The sequence below is a fragment of the Callithrix jacchus genome, chromosome 5 (assembly GCF_049354715.1).
Source record: "Callithrix jacchus isolate 240 chromosome 5, calJac240_pri, whole genome shotgun sequence".
Classification (NCBI taxonomy): Eukaryota; Metazoa; Chordata; class Mammalia; order Primates; family Cebidae; genus Callithrix; species Callithrix jacchus.
This window is the reverse complement of record NC_133506.1, coordinates 160,021,602-160,044,110: the sequence shown is the minus strand read 5'-3', so window position 1 is coordinate 160,044,110 and position 22,509 is coordinate 160,021,602. Positions and strand designations below refer to the sequence as shown.

General features: G+C 40.5%; 1 protein-coding gene and 2 pseudogenes across 18 annotated transcripts in view; all 3 read left to right on the top strand.

The window, feature by feature from the left end:
• Nucleotides 1–22,509, top strand: part of LOC100398471 (phosphatidylinositol 3,4,5-trisphosphate 3-phosphatase TPTE2) — a 112,511-nt gene that overhangs the window by 48,595 nt on the left and 41,407 nt on the right. For 15 of the 18 annotated variants that reach the window (XR_013536224.1, XM_054256808.2, XM_054256806.2 and 12 more), the window contains 7 exons: nucleotides 274–393; nucleotides 2,002–2,101; nucleotides 2,248–2,311; nucleotides 3,056–3,120; nucleotides 20,842–20,902; nucleotides 21,745–21,826; nucleotides 21,926–22,014. Coding sequence is in view for 17 of the 18 variants with exons in the window: in XM_054256808.2 (XP_054112783.2) it covers nucleotides 274–393; nucleotides 2,002–2,101; nucleotides 2,248–2,311; nucleotides 3,056–3,120; nucleotides 20,842–20,902; nucleotides 21,745–21,826; nucleotides 21,926–22,014 (581 nt within the window). In the remaining variant the exon portion in view is untranslated. The other 3 variants (XM_035302544.3, XM_054256815.2, XM_035302545.3) reach the window with 3 other exon arrangements.
• LOC118154111 (U2 spliceosomal RNA) lies at nucleotides 693–814 on the top strand (annotated as a pseudogene).
• Nucleotides 10,032–11,669, top strand: LOC108591937 (cytochrome c pseudogene; annotated as a pseudogene).

Below are 22,509 nucleotides of genomic sequence, written 5' to 3'. Positions count from 1 at the left end.
AATAAGGGTGATTAGTACACATTTAGTTATATCTCTTGCTGTATTTAAATTGCCATATTGGTGCTTTAGTCATATATATGTGTCAAATGATGAATATAAATTTATTGTTTGTAAATTTCCCATGAATGTTATATTTTTCCCTTAGTCTAACATTTAAATAACTCAGAAAAAGTAGAATTCTTAATGGGGATGAGTCAATAGTTTGTGGTCTTTAAATATTCCTGTCTCTTCTTGCAGGAGAAATTAACTTATTTTTTTTGTCTTATATTACAGGAGACAGCATTATTTTTCTGGCTTATGTAACATTTTAGATATTGCCATTATTGTGATTACTCTGCTGACTGATGTCATTTACATTTTTTTTGACTTTAAGTTTCTTAGTGATATTCCCAGGTATGAAACATAAGACTTACCTGTCTTATAGTTTTTCATTAATTTTTTGCATTTTCTGTGGCTTTTATTCTATGTCATCTTTTCAAACTTCAAATGTTCTCATTCTATACCAAACACATTGCTTTAAAAAATGTTTCGGTAAAGTCCCACATACTTTGACACAAAAAGATTGTGATATTTAGGGAGCAGTGAAGAGTATACACACTAAGTACCATTAATTGAATAAAGCAGATGGAGTGCCCAAAGAAGGACTCTTACCTCCTGTACTAACTTTAACTTCTCATCATATTCCCATTTTTATCGTTTTTCAGCCTTTTGGCTCAGATCAAGTGTGATATTCTTATCAGTTTAATAACTGGTACATAAAAAAAAAATCTATATTAAAAACAATTCCTCTCTGTGCTTCAACTACAAATCCCTTACACATAATGTTCTGTCTGGATTTTTCCTACAGCCAAGCGGAAATTTATTTGAGTATATGCAAAATTCGAGTGACTTCAATCATGAGTTTCTTCAAAAAGTAGCAGACAGAACAGAAAACTAGGAGATGAGATGTATAGCAACACAATGGTAGAGTTTTGCCGTATAGTTGTGGTAGAAACAAAGAAAGCTAACACAAAGTTAGAACTGTTAGGGATTAGGAAACTAAAGAGGGTTTGAGGACCTGGTGACTTTTTTCTTCTTTTTTTACTGTGACAGTGAGGAAAATGGAAGAGCAAATGTGTACCGGGATGTAGGTGGTGGCTTCCTAAGCTTGTTCATGGGTCAAATAGCTAGTTTCTTTCTGTACCCTAGCTTCCCTAGACCAACTCAGGCCCCAACCAAGCATGTTAAGTAATGGGGTTTTGGAGTTATTTGAAAATAACTTGAGCTAGTGTGATCCTCTGACTAGAAACCTTAGCGTCACTTGAGAGCTTACTAGAAATACGAGAAGAAAAATACCTTAGGCCCCACTTTGGACCCACTGAATCAGTATCTCTGGGACCCTGCAATCTGTAGCTTAACAGGCTTTTTCAGATGGCTCTTATTTATGTGTGCCCAAATTAGAGAAGCACTAGCCCAGACCATCAGTTCTCTGCTTTGGTGTTTCTTATGGTAGGAGAGACGCCAGCTCGCACACTTGGGAGGTACCTCAATCTGTTGCCTGCCTGATGTGCATGAGCAGCTGTAGTGAACCCCTGTTACTCATGGGAGTAACAGAGATGAACAAGAATTCTCGATTTGTTTTTATGTGGAAATTGAAAATACTAGTTTTAAACCCAAAATTAAATTTACAAATTCTAAGTCTATTGACTCAGACCCAAATTTCTCGGCCTCAGCATTACTGACATTTTGGGCGAGATCATTGTCGTAAGAGGGTGGTGAGCAGTTATATTAATTACAGGGTGTCTAGCAGAATTACTGGCCTCTATCCACTAGATGTAACACACCCACACCCCAGTTGTGAAAACCAAAAATGCCTGAAGACATTGCCAAATATCCCCCAGGTGGGTAAATGAGGAGAGGAGGGAAATTGTCCCTGGTTAACAACTGCTGCTCTAGACATAGTTTATATTGATAAAATTCTGTTTCTGAAGCAAAAAATTGATGTTTTAAATTTATCGTTAGATGGACACCTGTAGTTCGACATCTACGACTTATTATTCTGACAAGAATTGTTCATCTGGTTCATCAAAAAAGACAACTTGAAAAGCTGATCAGAAGGCTGGTAAGTGGGCAAAACATGCTTATGATTTAGTAAAATATTTTGTGTTTTGGGACCTCTTGGCAAGGGTCAATATCTATACTGTATAATGTTCTTTATTTTTATGTTGATAAATGTTTCACAAACTAATGATGGTTTTAAACTCTCAGGTTTCAGAAAACAAAAGGCGATATGTAAGGAATGGATTTGACCTAGACCTCACTTATGTCACTGGTTTGTAACAATTAACTGTTGATTTACTTGTATTACTTCACTTTTTCTTGTAATCATATTTTTATTTTGTTTTTGCCTTGTCTAAGCCACATTCACTACTCAAAGTATTCTTTATTCATGAGGATACATGCCACTGTGGTAGTGTGACATGTCTGTGGTTTAGCCCTGGCAATGGAAGATTTCCATGTCATTTCAATTCACAACTACTTGGTTGCACCACAGGAACTTGAATGGATTTTCGGCTGTCTCGATTCGAGTTTAAATTTATTAAGCTCTAGTAGTTATTCTAAGTCCCAAGGATCCCAGAGAGACCTCTTCTCTTCCTAGAACCCCAGAGAATGTGGTTACTGCTTTGTAGATCTCAGGTTTTCTGAGACAGAGGGCTGCAGAGCACTTTGAGAGTTCCCACCATCACTGGTGCCCAGAACTCTTGGATCTTCTCGGTATTTAAGATAAGAAATAAATTCTAAGAACAAGAGGATCTTCAGAATGAGGCCAGCATAAGTACACGGGATATGGTTAGAACCTGTAGAGTCTGAAGAACACCTTGCCAGTTTCATGGTCATTATGTTGTATAATTTAATATGTTATTTTATTATCCTGAGTATTAGCTCTTTTCTGTCAACCTCAATCTTAAAAGTTTTTTTTCTGTGAAAATGGAGTCTGATTACATATAAATTAATTTTTTGTATGTTATTTGAAATCTATAATAATGTTTGTAATAGTGATGATTTTGACTTTCAGAACGTATTATCGCTATGTCATTTCCATCTTCTGGAAGGCGGTCTTACTATAGGAACCCAATTGAGGTAAGGATATTTCTCTGACAAATACTCATTTCTCAGTGAATGTAGACTGTGTAGTCATAAGTTTAATATTGACCCAGAAATGGCAGTATTCTTTTTCAAGTAAAAAAATTCATAATGGATTGATTCCAGTTACAATTGTACCAGTGGTTACAAACCACCCCAAAACTTACTGACTTATAACAGCAACTATTTATTTGGCTCATGATACTATGGTTTGTGAATTTGGGATGGGCTTAACTGTCCAATTTGGGTGCTCACAGAAAGGATTTCCTATCTCAACTAAGCTCATTCATGTATCTGTGGGCAGCTACTGGGTCATCTGAGGACTGGCTAGTCTAAAATGCCTTGGCCACTCTCAACGGACAGAGCTATTGCATGCTACACGCACACCCCCAAGGCCCAAGGCCCGTCCCATCTGGCACCCACTGCTACCAACAGTCCCACCCCCTTCACCAGCAGAGCTGCCATATGCTGCATGCACTTCTAAGGCCCTGAGGACTGGCCTACCTGGTGTCCACCCTGCTGGTGGCAACACCCCACAACTAGCAAAGCCACTGTACCTAGCATGCCTATGCTTAGTGCCTAAGAACTAATCTGAATGATGGCTCCCACCCCAAGAAAAGCCATACCACTGTCTGCACAAACTCACTATCAGGCCACTGAGGCACCCACTGAGACACCACTGAATACTGATTACAGCCAAAGAAGTCACATGAAGACTGTATGGCCAGGCGCAGTGGCTCACGCCTGTAATCCCAGCATTTTGGGAGATCGAGGTGCGCGGATCACAAAGTCAAAAGATCAAGACTATCTTGGCCAACATGGTGAAACTCTGTCTCTACTAAAACTAAAAAAATTAGCTGGGCATGGTGACACACACCTGTAGTCTCAGCTACTTGGGGGGCTGAGGCAGGAGAATTGCTTGAACCCAGGAGGTGGAGGTTGCAGTGAGCTGAGATTGCACCACTGTGCTCTAGCTTGGCAACAGAGTGAGACTCCACCTCAAAAAAAAAAAAAAAAAAAAAAAACCAAAGTCAAAGTACCCTATTCATGAACGCTATAGGAGACAACTATTGGAAAACGTATTTCTCTATGAAAGCTCCCTAATGTTGGAAGAGGCAACTGTTTCCCTAGATGTGCAAAAATCAACTTAGGGCCACAAGAAGCATAAAATGCAGGAACATTATACCTCCAAAGAAACACAATGATTTCCCATTAACAGATCCTGTATTTTAAGAGTATATCAAATGACTAAGAAGGAATTCAAAATAATGATCTTAAGAAAACTCTATGACACACAAGAGAATACAGATAGACATATTGATGAAATTAGAAAAATAATTTATGATCTTCTGAGAAATTCAACAAAGATATATATGTCATTAAAAACCAGACAGAGATCTTGGAGCTGAAGAATTTAAGGAATAAAATAAAAAATACAATCAAGAGTCCAGGTGCAGTGGCTCACACCTGTTATCCCAGAACTTTGGGAGGCCAAGATGGTGGATCACTTGAGGCCAGGCATTCAGGACAAGCCTGATTAACATGGTAACATCCTGTCTCTAAAAAATACAAAAATTAGTTGGGTTTGGTGGCACATGCGTGTAATCCCAGCTGCTTGGGAGGCTGAGGCATGAAAATTGCTTGAACCCAGGAGGTGGAGGTTGCAGTGAGCCAAGATTGTATCACTGAACTCCAGCCTGGGTGACACAGAGCAAGTCCCTGTCTCAAAAAAAAAAAAAAAAAAAAAAAATTAAGAGCTTTAAAAACAGACATGGGAGAGATATGGCCAAAATCTACGAAGCTTGAAGGTTCTCAAGTAGATTCAACCCAAAAAGATCTTCTCTGGGGTGCATAATAGTCAAAATGTCAAAAGTCAAAAAGAGGGAATATTGTTCGAGTGCAGTGGCTCATACCTATAATCCCAGCACTTTGAAAGACTGAGGTGGCTGGGTAACTTGAGGCCAGGAGTTCAAGACCACCATGGCCAATATGAAGAGACCCCATTTCTACTAATAATAAAAATTAACTGAGTGTGGTGGCATGCACCTGTAGTTCCAGCTACTTGGGAGGCTGAATCACGAAAATTGCTTAAACCCAGGAGATGGAGGTTACAGTGAGTTAAGATCACACCACTGCACTACAGCCTGGGTGACAGAGTGATACTGTCTCAAAAAAAAAAAAAAAAGAAAAAGAAAATATTAAAAATGACAGTAAAGAAGTCACATATAAGGGAACATCCATTTGATTAACAGTGGGTTTCCCAGTGGAAACTTTACAGGTCAGTAGACAATGAAATGGGATGATATATTCAAAGTATTGAAAGGAAAAAGAAAAAAAAAACAACTGTCAACCAAGAATACTATACCCAGCAGAGCTATCCCTTAGAAATGAGAGAGAAATAAAATGTTTCCCAGACAAGCAAAAACTGAGGAAATTCATCACCACTAGACTGGCCTTACAAGGTCTGCTTAAGGTGGTGCTCCATCTGGAAACAAGAGGATGATTACCATTGTGAAAACACAAAAGTATAAAACTCACTGGTAGAGCAGATACACACATGAAAAAGAAAGAGAAATCAAACTTTATCACTATAAAAAATCACAAAGATTTAAAAAAATATATGGGAAGAAAAGAACAAAGGATATACAAAACACCCAGAAAAAAATGAACAAAATGATAAGATAAAGGCTTATCTATTTATAATAACTTTGAATGTAATGTAAACAGATCAAATTTCCAATTAAAAGATATAGAGTTGGTTGCCAATATTAAAAAAAAAAAAAAGACCCAAATATATACGGCCAACAAGAAACTAACTTCACCTGTAAAGGTACACAGACTGAAACTGAAGGGATAGAAAAAAATATTCCAGGCAAACAGAAACCAAAAGTCAGCAGGGGTAGTTATATAAGATAAAACAGACTTTAAGTCAAACTGTATGAAGAGAGAAAAAAGGTCATTTTATAATGATAAAGGGATCATTATAAGATCATAATAAGATATAATAATTGTAAATATATATGTACCCAACACTAGAACACTCAGATAAACAAGGGAAATATTAGATCTAAAGGGAAAGATAGACTCCAATGCAGTCATAGTTGGGACCTTTAATAGCCCACGCTTAGCACTGGAAAGATCATCTAGACAGTAAATCAACAAAGAAATATCAGATTTAAGCTTACAGATAGGGATAAGTTCTGGAGTTCTATAGTGCTGTAGGGTAACTACAGTTAACAATAATTTATTATATATTTTTAAATCAAGAGGAGATTGAGTATTCCCAACACAAATAATGGTAAATATTTGAGGTGATAGATATGCTGATTATCCTGATTTTATCATTATATATTGTATACAGGTATTGAGATATCACTATCTACCTTATAAATATGAACAAGTATCATGTATCAATTAAAAATATTTTTAAAGAATGAAGGAAAAAGATTTTTTTTAATGAAAGGAAAGAAAATAACGTGACTTGGCTGAATGGCCCCATGTGCTCTCTGATTCTCCAGTAGGCTACTTCAGTCCTGTTCACATGATGGCAGAGGCAAGAGTCCCAGAAGCAGCAAGCAAAACAATGCAAATCCTCTTAAGGCCCAGGCTCAAAATTAGTATATTCCTTCTACCCCATTTTACTGGACGATGCAAATTACACTACCAGTCTGGATTCAAGAAGTAGAAAATAAACTCCAATACTTGATGGAAGGAATTTTTAAAAATTATAGCCGTTTTTGATAGTCTACCATAGGGAAGAAGGATCAGGATGTTATGACCAAAATGTGTATTCTTAGGTTGAGATTCTAAATTATATTCAGGGCATAATGCTTTAGGCTCTGTGGATGACTAAATTAATTTCAAATGTATAATGCTGTTTACTGTGAAATGCTAAGTTATATTCAGGGCATACTGCTTTAGGCTCTGTGGGTGACCACATTAATTTCCAACGTATAATGCTGTTTACTGTGAAATGCTAGGTGAAAGGATCATTGTTTAATTTTATGTAATTTGTAATACTTATTATACCTCAATAAAAATATAATTATTGAAGACTGACATCAGTTGCTGAGAGGTGGAAGGAATACCTCTCTGCAGCGTGTTAGCTCAGGTCTGAACAGGACAGGCCGCAAGTTCAGCTGCTTCCCAGAAAATGGCCTGAATCCCTGACCTGAGTCATCATCCCATGACTGGAGAATGTGGACCGATTATTTTATCAAGAAACTGGTGATAAACCAAGGGCTATAGGAATTAAGAACTAGGGCTAAAAAAGAAATGTTTAGAGTGATCCAACATGGCCAATTAGAAGCAGCTGCAGTCCATGGTATTCAGGAAGAGGAAGGAAAAGGGGCAAGTAAATTCAGCACCTTCAACTGAGATATCCAGAGTCTCACATTGGGACTGACTGAATGAACAGCTCAACCTATGGAGAACAAAGGAAAGCGGAGAGAGGGTGCAACGGGCCAGCAGGGAGCAGCATGGAGCCAAAGGAATCCCCACTCCCAGCCAAAGGAAGCCGTGAGGGATTGTGCAGTCCTGCCCAGGAAACTGCTTCTTCCATGGATCTTTGCAACCTGTGGATCAGGAGATCCCCTTGTGGGCCCATGCCACCAGGGCCTTGGGTCTGATACACAGAGCTGTGTGGAGTCTCGGCACATCAGCTGCCCAGGCACACACAGAAACCCAGGAGTTTTACATACTCCAGCCCCTGGGATCTTCAGCACAGTAGGAAATTTGTCCATACATAACTCTGGGAAGGTGGCTGAATCCAGGGAGCAGGCAGTGTCATTCTGCAGGCCCCATTTCCATGGCACCTCACAAGTTAAAACCCACTGGCTTGGAATCCTAGCCAGCCAACAGCAGCGGGTTGGAGTCTGCCTCAGATGAGTCTGAGTTCCCCGGGAGTTGGGGAGGCACAGCCAGCATCACTGTGGTTCATAGACTCAGCCACTCCAGCCTGCCAGCTATGGAGAATACAGACCATCTGGACAAAAAAGAGTTCCCCATAGCACAGCTAATTGTGACCAGACTGCTTCTTTAAGCAGGACCCCAGTTCATTACTCCTCACTGGGCAGGACTCCCTACGGGGGCTTTAACTACTCCAGCAACGGTTCTATGGACAGAGATTTCATCTCTCCCTGAAATGGAGCTCCTGGTGGGAGGAGCAGCTGCCATCTCTGCTGTTTGGCCAACTCAGCCACTCCAGCCTGCTAGCTTTGGAGAATACAGGTGCTCTAGAGAAGGAAGTGTCCCCAGAATGTAGCACACCTGCTCTACCCAAAAGCAGCCAGACTGCTTGTTTGGATGGGTCCCTGATCCCATACCTCCTGTCTGAATGAGAACGCCCAACAGGGGTCTCCAGCCACCTTCTGCAGGTACATGCAAGTTGGCTACTGGTCAGTATACCCCTGGGATAGAGCTTCCAAAGGAAGGAGCTGGCTGCCGTCTTTGCTGTTTGCAGCTTTCACTGGTAATAGCTCCAGGTATTGGAGAAACTTAGGTGGATCCCCAGCAAACTGGAATGGACCCCCAGCAAACTGGAATAGACCCCCAGCAAACTGGAATGGACCCCCCAGCAAACTGGAATAGACCCCCAGCAAACTGGAATGGACCCCCAGCAAACTGGAATGGACCCCCAGCAAACTGGAATGGACCCCCAGCAAACTGGAATGGACCCCCAGCAAACTGGAATGGACCCCCAGCAAACTGGAATAGACCCCCAGCAAACTGGAATGGACCCCCAGCAAACTGGAATGGACCCCCAGCAAACTGGCATGGACCCCCAGCAAACTGGAATAGACCCCCAGCAAACTGGAATGGACCCCCAGCAAACTGGAATAGACCCCCAGCAAACTGGAATGGACCCCCAGCAAACTGGAATGGACCCCCAGCAAACTGGAATGGACCCCCAGCAAACTGGAATGGACCCCCCAGCAAACTGGAATGGACCCCCCAGCAAACTGGAATAGACCCCCAGCAAACTGGAATGGACCCCCAGCAAACTGGAATGGACCCCCAGCAAACTGGAATAGACCCCCAGCAAACTGGAATAGACCCCCAGCAAACTGGAATGGACCCCCAGCAAACTGGAATGGACCCCCAGCAAACTGGAATGGACCCCCAGCAAACTGGAATGGACCCCCAGCAAACTGGAATGGACCCCCAGCAAACTGGAATAGACCCCCCAGCAAACTGGAATGGACCCCCAGCAAACTGGAATGGACCCCCAGCAAACTGGAATGGACCCCCAGCAAACTGGAATGGACCCCCAGCAAACTGGAATGGACCCCCAGCAAACTGGAATGGACCCCCAGCAAACTGGAATGGACCCCCAGCAAACTGGAATGGACCCCCAGCAAACTGGAATGGACCCCCAGCAAACTGGAATGGACCCCCAGCAAACTGGAATGGACCCCCCAGCAAACTGGAATGGACCCCCAGCAAACTGGAATGGACCCCCAGCAAACTATAGACCCCCAGCAAACTGGAATAGACCCCCAGCAAACTGGAATGGACCCCCAGCAAACTGGAATGGACCCCCCAGCAAACTGGAATAGACCCCCAGCAAACTGGAATGGACCCCCAGCAAACTGGAATGGACCCCCAGCAAACTATAGACCCCCAGCAAACTGGAATAGACCCCCAGCAAACTGGAATAGACCCCCAGCAAACTGGAATAGACCCCCAGCAAACTGGAATGGACCCCCAGCAAACTGGAATGGACCCCCAGCAAACTATAGACCCCCAGCAAACTGGAATGGACCCCCAGCAAACTGGAATGGACCCCCAGCAAACTGGAATGGACCCCCAGCAAACTGGAATGGACCCCCAGCAAACTGGAATAGACCCCCAGCAAACTGGAATGGACCCCCAGCAAACTGGAATGGACCCCCAGCAAACTGGAATGGAGAGTGGCCTGTTAAAGGAAAAACAAACAGAAAATACCAACGACTGCTCAAAGAAATCAGAGAATACATACAAAAAACGGAAAAACATTTCATGCTCATGGTTAGAAAGAATAAATATTGTGAAAATGGCCATACTGCCCAAAGCAATTTATAGATTCAAGGCCATTCCCATTAAACAACCATTGAAATTCTTCACAGAATTAGGGGAAGAAAACTATTTTAAAATTTATATGGAACAACAACAAAAAGAGCCTGAATAGCTAAGACAATCCCAAGCAAAAAGAACAAACTGAAGCCATCCTGCTACCTGACTTCAAACTGTACTGCAAGGCTACAGTATCCAAAACAGCATGGTACTGGTACAAGAACAGACATATGGACCAATGGAACAGAATAGAGAACTCAGAAATAAGACCACACACCTACAACTATCTGATCTTCAACAAACTTGACAAAAACTTGCAGTGAGGAAAGGACACCCTATTGGAGAAATGGTGCTGGAGTGCTGGTTAGCCATATGCAGAAAACTGAAACTGGACTTCTTCCTTATACCATATACAAAAATTAACTCAAGACTTAAATGTAAAACCCCAAACTGTAAAAACGCTAGAATAAAATCTAGGCCATGCCATCCAGGACATAGGCATGAGCAAAGATTTCATAATGAAAATGCCAAAAGCAATTGCAACAGAAGCAAAAATTGACAAATGAGATCTCTGATATTCAGAGTCTACGAGGAACTTCAATTTGTGAGAAAAAAACCACCATTAAATAGTGGACAAAGGATATGAACAGACACTTCACAAAAGAGACATACGTGCAGTCAACAAAAATATGAAAAAAAAAAGCTCAACCTCACTGGTCATTAAAGAAATGCAAACAAAACCACAATGAGATACCATCTTATGCCAGTCAGAAAGGCCATTATTAAAAAGCCAAAAAACAACATATGCTGGCAAGGTTGCGGAGAAAAAGGAGTGCTTTTACACTGTTGGTGGGTGTGTAAATTAGTTCCACCCTTTTGGAAGACAGTGTGTCAAATCCTCAAAGACCTAGAGGTAGAAATACCATTTGACCCAGCAATCCCATCGCATGGCATATACCCAAAGGAATAGAAACCATTGTCGTCTTATAAAGATACATGCATGCACACACGTTCATTGCAGCGGTATTCACAATAGCAAAGACATGGAATCAACCTAAATGGCCATCAATGATAGAAGGGATAAAGAAAATATAGTACACAGAGGGAGTGGGACATCTGGCTTCCAAGCGGGAACCTTTGTAGCACCATTGACGAAAGAGAGAATTAAATATGGGTGATGTTGAGAAAGGCGGGAAAATTTTTCTTCAGAAGTGTGCCCAGTGCCACACCGTGGAAAAGGGAGGCAAGCGCAAGACTGGGCCTAATCTCCATGGTCTATTCAGGCGCAAGGCAGGTCAGGCCATTGGATTTTCTTACACAGATGCCAATAAGAACAAAAGCATCACCTGGGGAGAGGATACACTGATGGAGTATTCGGAGAATCCCGAGAAGTACATCCCTGGAACAAAAATGATCTTCGACAGCATTAAGAAGAAGGCAGAAAGGACAGACTTCATAGCTTATCTCAAAAAATCTGCTAGTGAGTAGTCATTGGCCGCTGCCTTATTTATTACAAAGCATGAGAAATTTCTCATGACTTTTTTCTGTGTACCGTAATTTAATAGGTCTCATACACCAGAATTCAGATCATCAATGACTGACTGTTGGGCAGTCCTGATTTAAAACTAAGACTGGCTTGTGGTTAAATGAGTACGTTTGGGTTTTGAATTTTAAAAGTCATTCCAATTCAGTAAATGCCTTCACTGTATGCCCCTTCTAAAGATATGATTAGACTTTGTTAATAATGTTCAACTTTTCAAAGATGTTGAGTGCCATCTTAAAACTTATTGAAGACCGGTTTTATATTTAGATTTATATAACTCGTTATGTGAATATATTTAAATACTGGGGAAATTCCTTTACTGCTCAGAACCAAGTAAGATTCACCAGTATTTTGTGTTTATTTGCCTCTTAAAGGCAAGGGTTGAAGATAAGGTAGCAATGTCTACTTTATATTTTTGGCCTTAACTGTGCCAATGTAATTAGAATTCCCGTTATTTAAAATGGTTCCCTTTACTTATTGAAAGGCATTTTAGTGTGGTTTATGCGAAATATCAAATAAAGAGTATTTAACACTTAAAAAACAACAAGGACAACAAAAAGAAAATGTGTGAAATACATAAACACTGTGAAATACTATGACGCCATAAAAAGGAACAAGATTACAACCTTTGCAGGGACATGGATGGAGCTGGAAGCCATTTTCCTCGGCAAACTGACACAGGAATAGAAAACCAAACATTGCACGTTCTCACTTATACATGGGCGCTGACGATGAGAACACGTGGGTATATGGTGGGGAACAACACACACTGGGACCTGTTGGGAGGAAGGGTGTGGGGGAAGGAAAGCATCAGGAAGAATAGCTAATGGAATGCCAGGCTTAATGCCTAGGGCTGGGAGGGTCTGTGCACTAAACCACCATGGCCACGTTTACCTATGTAATAAACTTGCATATCCTGTGCATGTACCCCGAACCTAAAATAAAAGTTGAAGTAGAAAGATGTGTAAAATTATCTGTATGTATGTATGCCCTGGTGTAAGTACACATATGTATATGCATGCATATATAATCACATTTTTATTGAGGTATAACACGTATGGTTAAGTTGCACTGATCGAGTGTATATCTTGATGTTATTCATAAGTATGTATGCATGTAACCAACACCTCCATCAATATATTGATCTATGACTGATCTCCAATTAATTGTTGTAAAGATATAAAGTATGAAGGTTCATGTTTCTCGTAGAGCCATCAATCCCTCCTGTGCCATTTACTGTAAAGAGCATAATTTCCCCCAATGAATTGCAGAGGTATGTTTATTGCAAATCAAGCGAACGTATATGCGTAGATCTGTTTCTGGGCTTGTCCTTTCTTTATGACTTGTCTATACTTAAGTCCAGACCACAGTTTTCAACTTTTTTACTTATTATTTCCTCCCAACAGAGAAAACCAGTTTAATAAATGGATGACTTTGAGACCTTAATTTTATTTTTCTCAATATTAAAATAGTAAACATTGCTCTGAGGGTACCATACTAGTCAGTTTTAAAATTTTGTGTCATTTTTGTTGTTGCACAGAGATACATGTGTGTACATGTGTATGTTTCAGAAAGTATATTTCCTGAAAATAGTGGGATTCACTTACTGGTATTAACTGTATTTTAAGTAATAACTACTATTTGTTTTTCATTTTAAAGGTTATACATATATACACATATGAGTGTGTATATATAGAGATATGCATACATACACACACATACACACATAAGTACACATATGTCCTCATTAAAAAAAAAGAGAGAAGACCAACTCAGGATTGCAGCTCCCAGTAAATCCGCAGAGGGTGAGTGGATGCCGCATTTCCATATGGATCTTTATTGTCCACAGACTAGGAGATTCCCAGGTGTAAGAGCCCCACTGGCCATGCAGCAGTTTGGGCTGGTGTGGCTGTTTGGGCCGGTGCGGCTGTTTGGGCCAGCATGGCTGTTTCGGCTGGGGCCGCAGCGCAGCGACACTCTGTACAAAATATGCTGGTTGGGTTGCCCTGTTTAACTGGCGATTGGAGATTTCAGAAGGCAGATTAGCATATTCATCTGATTAAACGAGACTTAAACAGAAAGCCAGCCCAGGAGATTCCCGGGCAGCAATGTGGTTTGAGCCGGCATAGCAGGTCGCTGTACGGGAAATCACACAGATCCCAGCGCCCTTGTAGCCGGTGACTGGAACACCTGGGAGAGAGTCAACTGCTCAACTTAAAAAAAAAAAAGGGCTCTGAGGCAGGGAGCCAGGTGATCAGGCTCGGCGGTTCCACCCCCACAAAAACAAACAAAACAGCAATTGGAAACGCTCGGGGTTGAGAGTTTCACGGAATGCACAGCAGAACCCAGGACAGTGTAGCTCGGAGGGAGAGGGGCTTCTGCCATTACCGAGGCACTCGACTCCTGTGGAGCTATGCTGCCATTGCTGATGCAGCCGGCCATTGCCGAGGCAACCCGCCGTTGCCGAGGAAACCTACAATAACAGAGTCTGCCACTACAGAGGCGAGCACACTCATATAAACAGGACTACAGGGAATTACACACGGCAGCAGGGTGGAGCCCATGGCAACAGGGCGGAGTCCACGGCAGCTCAGCATAGCCACTGCAGGCAAGCAGTGATTAGACTACCCCATTGCTGGGCAGGACAGTGCAACGGATACTCATAAATGGAGCCCTAACTCCCTGGGACAGAGCACCTGAGGAAAAAAAAAAGGGGCTTTATGAGTTCTGCTGCAGCAGACTTAAACATGCCTGCCTAGCAGCCCTGAATGAACAATGGAGCTCACAGCTCAGCACTTGAGTTCCTATAAAGTACAGACAGTCTCCTCAAGCAGCTGCCTGACCCCCGTATATCCAAAAACTCACCTCACAAAGGACTGATCAGACTGACATTTGGTGGGCATCATTCAGGGACAAAGATAGCAAAAGAAGAATCTGGTAGCAACCCTCATGGTTCCACAGCCGCTACAGGAGTTCCCCAGGCAAGCAGGGCCTAGAGTGGACCTCAGCAGTCCTACAGCAGTGGGGCCAGACTGTTAGAAGGAAAACTAAGAAACAGAAATACTCCATCCTCAACAATCTGGACATCCACTCAGAGACCCAATAGGAAAATCAGCAACCACTCAGATGACAGGTGGATAAATCCACAAAGATGGGAAGAAACCAGCGCAAAAAGGAGGAAAACACCCAAAACCAGAACCCTTCGCATCCTACAAAGGACCAAAACTCCACACCAGCAGGGGAACAAAGCTGGATGGAGAATGAGTGTGATGAAATATAGAATCAGACATCAGAAGGTGGGTAATGAGAAACTTCTGTGAGCTAAAAGAACATGTTCTAAGTCAATGCAAAGAAACTAAGAACCTTGAAAAAAAATTTGAAAAAAGATTTGAGGAAATGATAACGAGAATTGACAACTTAGAGAGGAATATGAGTGAATTGAAGGAGCTGAAAAACACAACACGAGAACTTCGCGAAGCATGCACAAGTTTCAACAGCTGAATTGACCAAGCAGAAGAAAGGATATCAGAGGTCAAAGATCAACTCAATGAAATAAAATGAGAAGCCAAGATAAGAAAAAAAAAAGCACAAAAAGGAATGAACAAAGTCTCCAAGAAATGTGAGACTATGTGAAGAGACCTAATCTATGTTTGATAGGTGTACCTGAATGTGACAAAGAGAATGAATCCAAGCTGGAAAATACTCTTCAGGATATTATCCAGGAAAATTTTTCCAACCTAGCAAGGAAGGCCAATATTCAAGTCCAGGAAATACAGAGTACACCACAAAGATATTCCTCAAGAAGAGCAACCCCAAGGCACATAATCGTCAGATTCACCAGGGTTGAAATGAAGAAGAAAATGCTAAGGGCAGCCAGAGAGAAAGGTTGGGTCACCCACAAAGGGAAGCCCATCAGACTCACAGCAGATCTCTCGGCAGAAACCCTACAAGCCAGAAGAGAGTGGGGGCCAATATTCAACATCCTTAAAGAAAAGAACTTTCAACCCAGAATTTCATATCCAGCCAAACTGAACTTCATAAGTGAAGGAAAAATAAAATCCTTTGCAAGCAAGCAAGTACTCAGAGATTTTGTCACCACCAGGCCTGCTTTACAAGAGCTCCTGAAAGAGGCACTACACATAGAAAGGAACAACCAGTACCAGCCATTCCAAAAACATACGAAATGGTAAAGAGCATCAACACAATGAAGAATCTGCATCAACTAATGTGCAAAACAGCCAGCTAGCATCAAAATGGCAGTATCAAATTCACACATAACAATATTAACCCTAAATGTAAATGGGCTAAATGCACCAATCAAAAGACACAGACTGGCAAATTGGATAAAAAGCCAAAACCCATCAGTGTGCTGTATCCAGGAAACCCATCTCACAGGCAAGGATACACAAAGGCTCAAAATAAAGGGATGGAGGAAGATTTACCAAGCAAATGGAGAGCAAAGAAAAGCAGGAGTGGCAATTCTCATCTCTGATAAAATAGTCTTTAAAGCAACAAGATCAAAAGAGACAAAGAAGGACATTACATAATGGTAAAAGGATCGATACAACAAGAAGAGCTAACAATCCTAAATATATATGGACCCAATACAGGAGCATCCAGATATATAAGGCAAGTTCTTAATGACTTACAAAGAGACTTAGAGTCCCACACAATAATAGTGGAAGACTTTAACACTCCACTGACAATATTAGACAGATCAACCAGACAGAAAATTAGCAAGGATATCCAGGACTTGAACTCAGACTTGGAACAAGCAAACCTGGTAGACATTTACAGAACTCTCCACCCCAAATCCACAGAATAGACATTCTTCTCAGGACCACATCACACCTACTCTAAAATTGACCACATAATTGGAAGTAAAGCACTGCTCAGCAAATGCAAAACAACTGAAATCATAACAAACAGCCTCTCAGACCAGAGTGCAATCAACTTAGAACTCAGAATTCAGAAACTAACTCAGAACCACACAGCTTCTTGGAAACTGAACAACTGGCTCTTGAATGTTGTTTGGATAAACAATGAAATGAAGGCAGAAGTAAAGAAGTTCTTCGAAACCAACAAGAATGAGACACAACATACCAGAATCTCTGGGACACATTTAAAGCAGTCTCCAGAGGAAAATATATAGCAGTAAGTGCCCACATGAAAAGAGTGGAGAGATCCAAAATTGACACCCTATCATCAAAATTGAAAGAGCTAGAGGAGCAAGATCAAAAACACTCAAAACCTAGCAGAAGACAAGAAATAACTAAGATCAGAGCAGAACTGAAGGAGATAGAGACACAAAAAAACCTTCAAAAAATCAATAAATCCAAGAGCTGGTTTTTTGAAAAGATCAACAAAATAGACAAACCACTAGCCAGACTGATAAAAAAGAAAAGAGAACAACCAAATAGATGCAATAGAAAACGATAAAGGGGAAATCACCACAGATTCCACAGAAATTCAAACCATCCTCAGAGAATCTTATAAACAGCTCTATGCACATAAACTAGTAAACCTGGAAGAAATGGATAAATTCCTGGACATCTGTGTCCTCCCAAGCCTAAACCAGGAGGAAGCCGAAACTATGAACAGACCAATAACAAGGTCTGAAGTCGAGGCAGCAATTAAGAGCCTACCACACAAAAAAAGCCCAAGTCCAGATGGGTTCACAACCGAATTCTACCAGACACACAAAGAGGAGCTGGTACCATTCCTTCTGAAACTATTCCAAATAATCCAAAAAGAGGGAATTCTTCCCAAATCATTTTATGAGACCAACATCATCCTGATACCAAAACCCGGCAGAGATCCAACAAGAAAACAAAACTTCAGGCCAATATCCATGATGAACATAGATGCAAAAATCTTCAATAAAATACTGGCAAGCCAATTGCAACAGCACATCAAAAAGCTTATCCATTATGATCAAGTAGGTTTCATCGCAGGGATGCAAGGCTGGTTCAACATACGCAAGTCTATAAATGTAATTCACCACATAAACAGAACCAAAAGCAAAAACCACATGATTATCTCAATTGACTCAGAGAAGGCCTTTGACAAAATTCAACAGCGCTTTATGCTAAAAACCCTCAACAAACTCAGTATTGATGGAATGTATCTCAAAATAATAAAAGCTATTTATGACAAACCAACAGCCAATATCATACTGAATGGGCAAAAACTGGAAGCATTCCCTTTGAAATCTGGCACTAGACAAGGATGCCCTCTCTCACGACTCCTATTCAATATAGTACTGGAAGTTCTAGCCAGAGCAATCAGGGAAGAAAAAGAAATAAAGGGTATTCAAATAGGAAAGGAGGAAGCCAAATTGTCTCTATTTGCAGACGACATGATAGTATATCTAGACGACCCCATCATCTCAGCCCCAAAACTCCTGAAACTGATAAGCAACTTCAGCAAAGTCTCAGAATATAAAATTAATGTGCAAAAATTATAAGCATTTCTATACACCAATAAGAGACTTAAAGAGAGCCAAATCAAGAACGAGCTGCCATTCACAATTGCTACAAAGAGAATAAAATACCTAGGAAAACAACTTACAAGGAACGTAAGGGACCTCTTCAAGGAAAACTACAAACCACTGCTCAACGAAATAAGAGAGGACACAAACAGATGGAGAAACATTCCATGTTCATGGTTAGGAAGAATCAATATCATGAAAATGGCCATACTGCCCAAAGTAATTTACAGACTCAACGCTATCCCCATCAAACTACCAATGACTTTCTTCACAGAACTGGAAAAAAACCACCTTAAACTTCATATGAAACCAAAAGAGAGCCCGCATAGCTAAGTCATTTCTAAGCAGAAAGAACACAGCAGGAGGCATCACACTACCAGGCTTCAAACTATAGTACAAGGCTACAGTAATCAAAACAGCATGGTACTGGTACCAAAACAGAGATATAGACCAATGGAACAGAACATCGGAGTCAACACAACATTATCTACAACCTTACAATCCTTGATAAACCTGAAAAAAAAACAAGCAATGGGAAAAGGACTCCCTATTTAATGAATGGTGTTGGGAAAACTGGCTAGCCATGTGCAGAAAGCAGAAACTGGACCCCTTCCTGACACCTTACACTAAAATTAACTCCAGATGGATTAAAGACTTAAACATAAGACCTGGCACCATAAAAACCCTAGAAGTAAATCTAGGCAAAACCGTTCAGGACATAGGAGTAGGCAAGGACTTCATGACCAAAACACCAAAAGCATTGGCAACAAAAGCCAAAATAGACAAATGGAACCTAATCAAACTCCACAGCTTCTGCATGGCGAAAGAAACAGTCATTACAGTGAATCAGCAACCAACAGAATGGGAAAAAAATTTTGCAGTTTACTCATCTGACAAAGGGCTGATATCCAGAATTTACAAAGAACTAAAACAGATTTACAAGAAAAAAACAAGCCCATTCAAAAATGGGCAAAGGATATGAATAGACACATTACAAAAGAAGACATACATGAGGCCAATAAACGTATGAAAAAATGCTCATCATCACTGGTCATTAGAGAAATGCAAATCAAAACATTGAGATACCACCTCGTGCCAGTTAGGATGGCGATCATTAAAAAATCTGGAGACAACAGATGCTGGAGGGGATGTGGAGAAATAGGAACACTTCTACACTGCTGGTGGGAGTGTAAATTAGTTCAACCATTGTGGAAGACAGTGTGGCGATTCCTCAAGGACCTAGAAATAGAAATTCCATTTGACCCAGCAATCCCATTACTGGGTATATATCCAAAGGACTATAAATCATTCTACTATAAGGACACATGCACACGAATGTTCATTGCAGCACTGTTTACAATAGCAAAGACCTGGAATCAACCCAAATGCCCATCGATGATAGACTGGACTGGGAAAGTGTGGCACATATACACCATGGAATATTATGCAGCAATCAAAAATGATGAGTTCGTGTCCTTTGCAGGGACACCGATGAATCTGGAGAACATCATTCTCAGCAAACTGACACAAGAACAGAAAATGAAATACCACATGTTCTCACTCATAGGTGGGTGATGAACAATGAGAATACATGGACACAGGGAGGGGAGTACTACACACTGGGATCTATTGGGGGAAATAGGGGAGGGACAGCGGTGGTGGGGAGCTGGGGAGGGATTGCCTGGGGAGAAATGCCAAATGTGGGTGAAGGGGAGGAAGGCAGCAAAACACACTGCCACGTGTGTACCTATGCAACTATCTTGCATGTTCTGCACATGTACCCCAAAACCTAAAATGCAATTAAAAAAAAAAGAGAACAGATGAGCCAAAAAAGTCTCCATATTGTTACCAGTTATTTAAAATTTGATATAAAATTTATCTTTTTCTGTCATGCATACACACAATCATACTATATACTTTTTGCATTTATTTGTTTACATAGTGCTTAGGTAGACTGTGACATGCAGATCACTATCTTAAGACACATCTCTTCAGAATTAAATTTAAGAACCAATATGAATCATATTTAAATAAGAACCACATTAACTGTGAATTAACGATTTGGAACAAATTTACTTAAAGTTAGTTAACCAGCTAATTTACTTATCCAATAGCTTTAAACACTGTGTATTTACACTAGAGACTAATCTGAATAGCCAGACACACTTAGTGGACTACTTGAAAAAACACAGTGGATTAAAACTTGAAATTTGCATACCCTGGTATTCCCTGAATCTCCCCTAGAAGATGCTAGTGAGAGACAAATTAATAGAAAGTAGTAACCATTGGGCTAGGCGCGGTGGCTCACGCCTGTAATCACAGCACTTTGGGAGGCAGAGGCAGGTGGATCACAAGGTCAGGAGTTCAAGACCAGCCTGGCCAAGATGGTGAAACCCCATTTCTACTAAAAATACAAAAAATTAGCCAGGCATGGTGGCACGCACCTATAATCCCAGCTACTCAGGAGGCTGAGGCAGAGAATTGCTTAAATTCGGAAGGTGGAGGTTGCAGTGTGCAGAAATTGAGCCACTGCACTCCAGCCTGGGAGACAGAGCAAGACTCCATCTCAAAAAAAAAAAAAAATGGTGCCATGTGGATATGTAAGGTATGTGTGTGTGGTTTTTTTTTTTAGGAAGTTGTGCGGTTTCTAGACAAGAAGCACCCAAATCACTATCGCGTCTACAATCTCTGCAGTATGTACATTGCTTTATATTTTGCTACTGTAGCTAGAAAATAGATTACTGCATATAAGAAGATGATTTTGTTTTTTATATTGCATTTAATCATAAGTATTTGGTGGTGGTGAGGAATGAATTTAAAAATACCCACCTTGGACTGGCCCTATTTGGTAGGAGTTAGCCCAGCAGCACAAAGTACCCTATGAAGGAGGCAGTTCTGGCAGGACCAGTGAGACTGGCATGGAGGTAAACCATTTTAGGGAGGATCTGTTCTGGCGATATTAGGTTTAGGGAAGTCTTTCTGTTTCTCCTGCCAGATTGTGTTATGAGGACATAGACAATTTAACAAATAAGTCCTCTGATCCATCAGCAGTGAGTTGCGATGAGAGCAGGGCCGTCATAGATGGGAAAAAAGCAAAAAACAAAAAAACAAAAAAAAAAAACTCTGTAGAAAATAGGTTGTAACCCAGCTTACCACTGTGTCTCTCTTGATTTTTTCCTCTACCTGTATACTCAATAGACATTTTCAGCAGGCAATCTTTTTGGTCAGCTGCATTTGCCTCTTGTGTGGTTTCTAACTACTGTGCAATAATATAATGACTAGTCTGCTAGAAAGTTGAAAATTGCACCTATTAAACAAAAATAAGTTGAGTTTAGGGTACATGAGATGGATAAACCACTACTATTCTTACATTTTTGAGACCCTTACATTTATTTTAGAGCAGGAGGAGCAACTTGGAAAGCTCTTTTTGAAGATGGACATGGAATTTCTAATAAGATATGTTAACCTATTAATAACCTCATCATTTACTATGGTATTACCTATAGAGATATGACATACATATTATTTATTTTAGGTGAAAGAGCTTATGATCCTAAGCACTTCCATAATAGGGTCAGTAGAATCCTGATTGATGACCATAATGTCCCCACTTTACAGTAAGTTTTATGTTAAGTTGACTATCAGAAGGAGGGCTGAATATATTGGGCTTAATTTTTTGAAAATAATTTAACTAAAAATCTTAATCTTGGAATCAGTGAGATGGTGGTATTCTCAAAGGAAGCAAGTGAGTGGATGGCTCAAGATCCTGAGAACATCATAGCGATTCACTGTAAAGGAGGCAAAGGTAAAACATTTTTCTTTTTATTTCTCCCTTTCTGAAGACATGTAACTATAGATATAGTACAAGAGCAAGATACATATTGCTATTAATAAGTATTAATAATGGTTAGCATTTTAAAATATTAGCTCCAAGACCGAAATAAGGGAAGGAGAAGGGAAAGAGTAGAGGAGGAAAGGTAAGAGACAAGGAGAGGATAAGGGAGGGAAGAAAGTAGGAAAAAAAAAGCTAAGGAAGGTTGAGCATATTTTTCCTTTTTTTTCTACTCTTTGGATTTCTTTATTTTTGGTTTTCCAATTTATATCTCTCAAAATACAAATAGTCTTTAATTTTAGAATGTGAGAATACTTTTATTTTATTTAAGGTGGCTCTTTTTATTTGTAAATTAACAAATAAAAAATCAATATATTTATGGAATACAACATGATGTTTTGATATATGTAAACATTGTGAAATGGCTAAATCAAGCAAATTAACATATGCATTACTCCACATATTTTT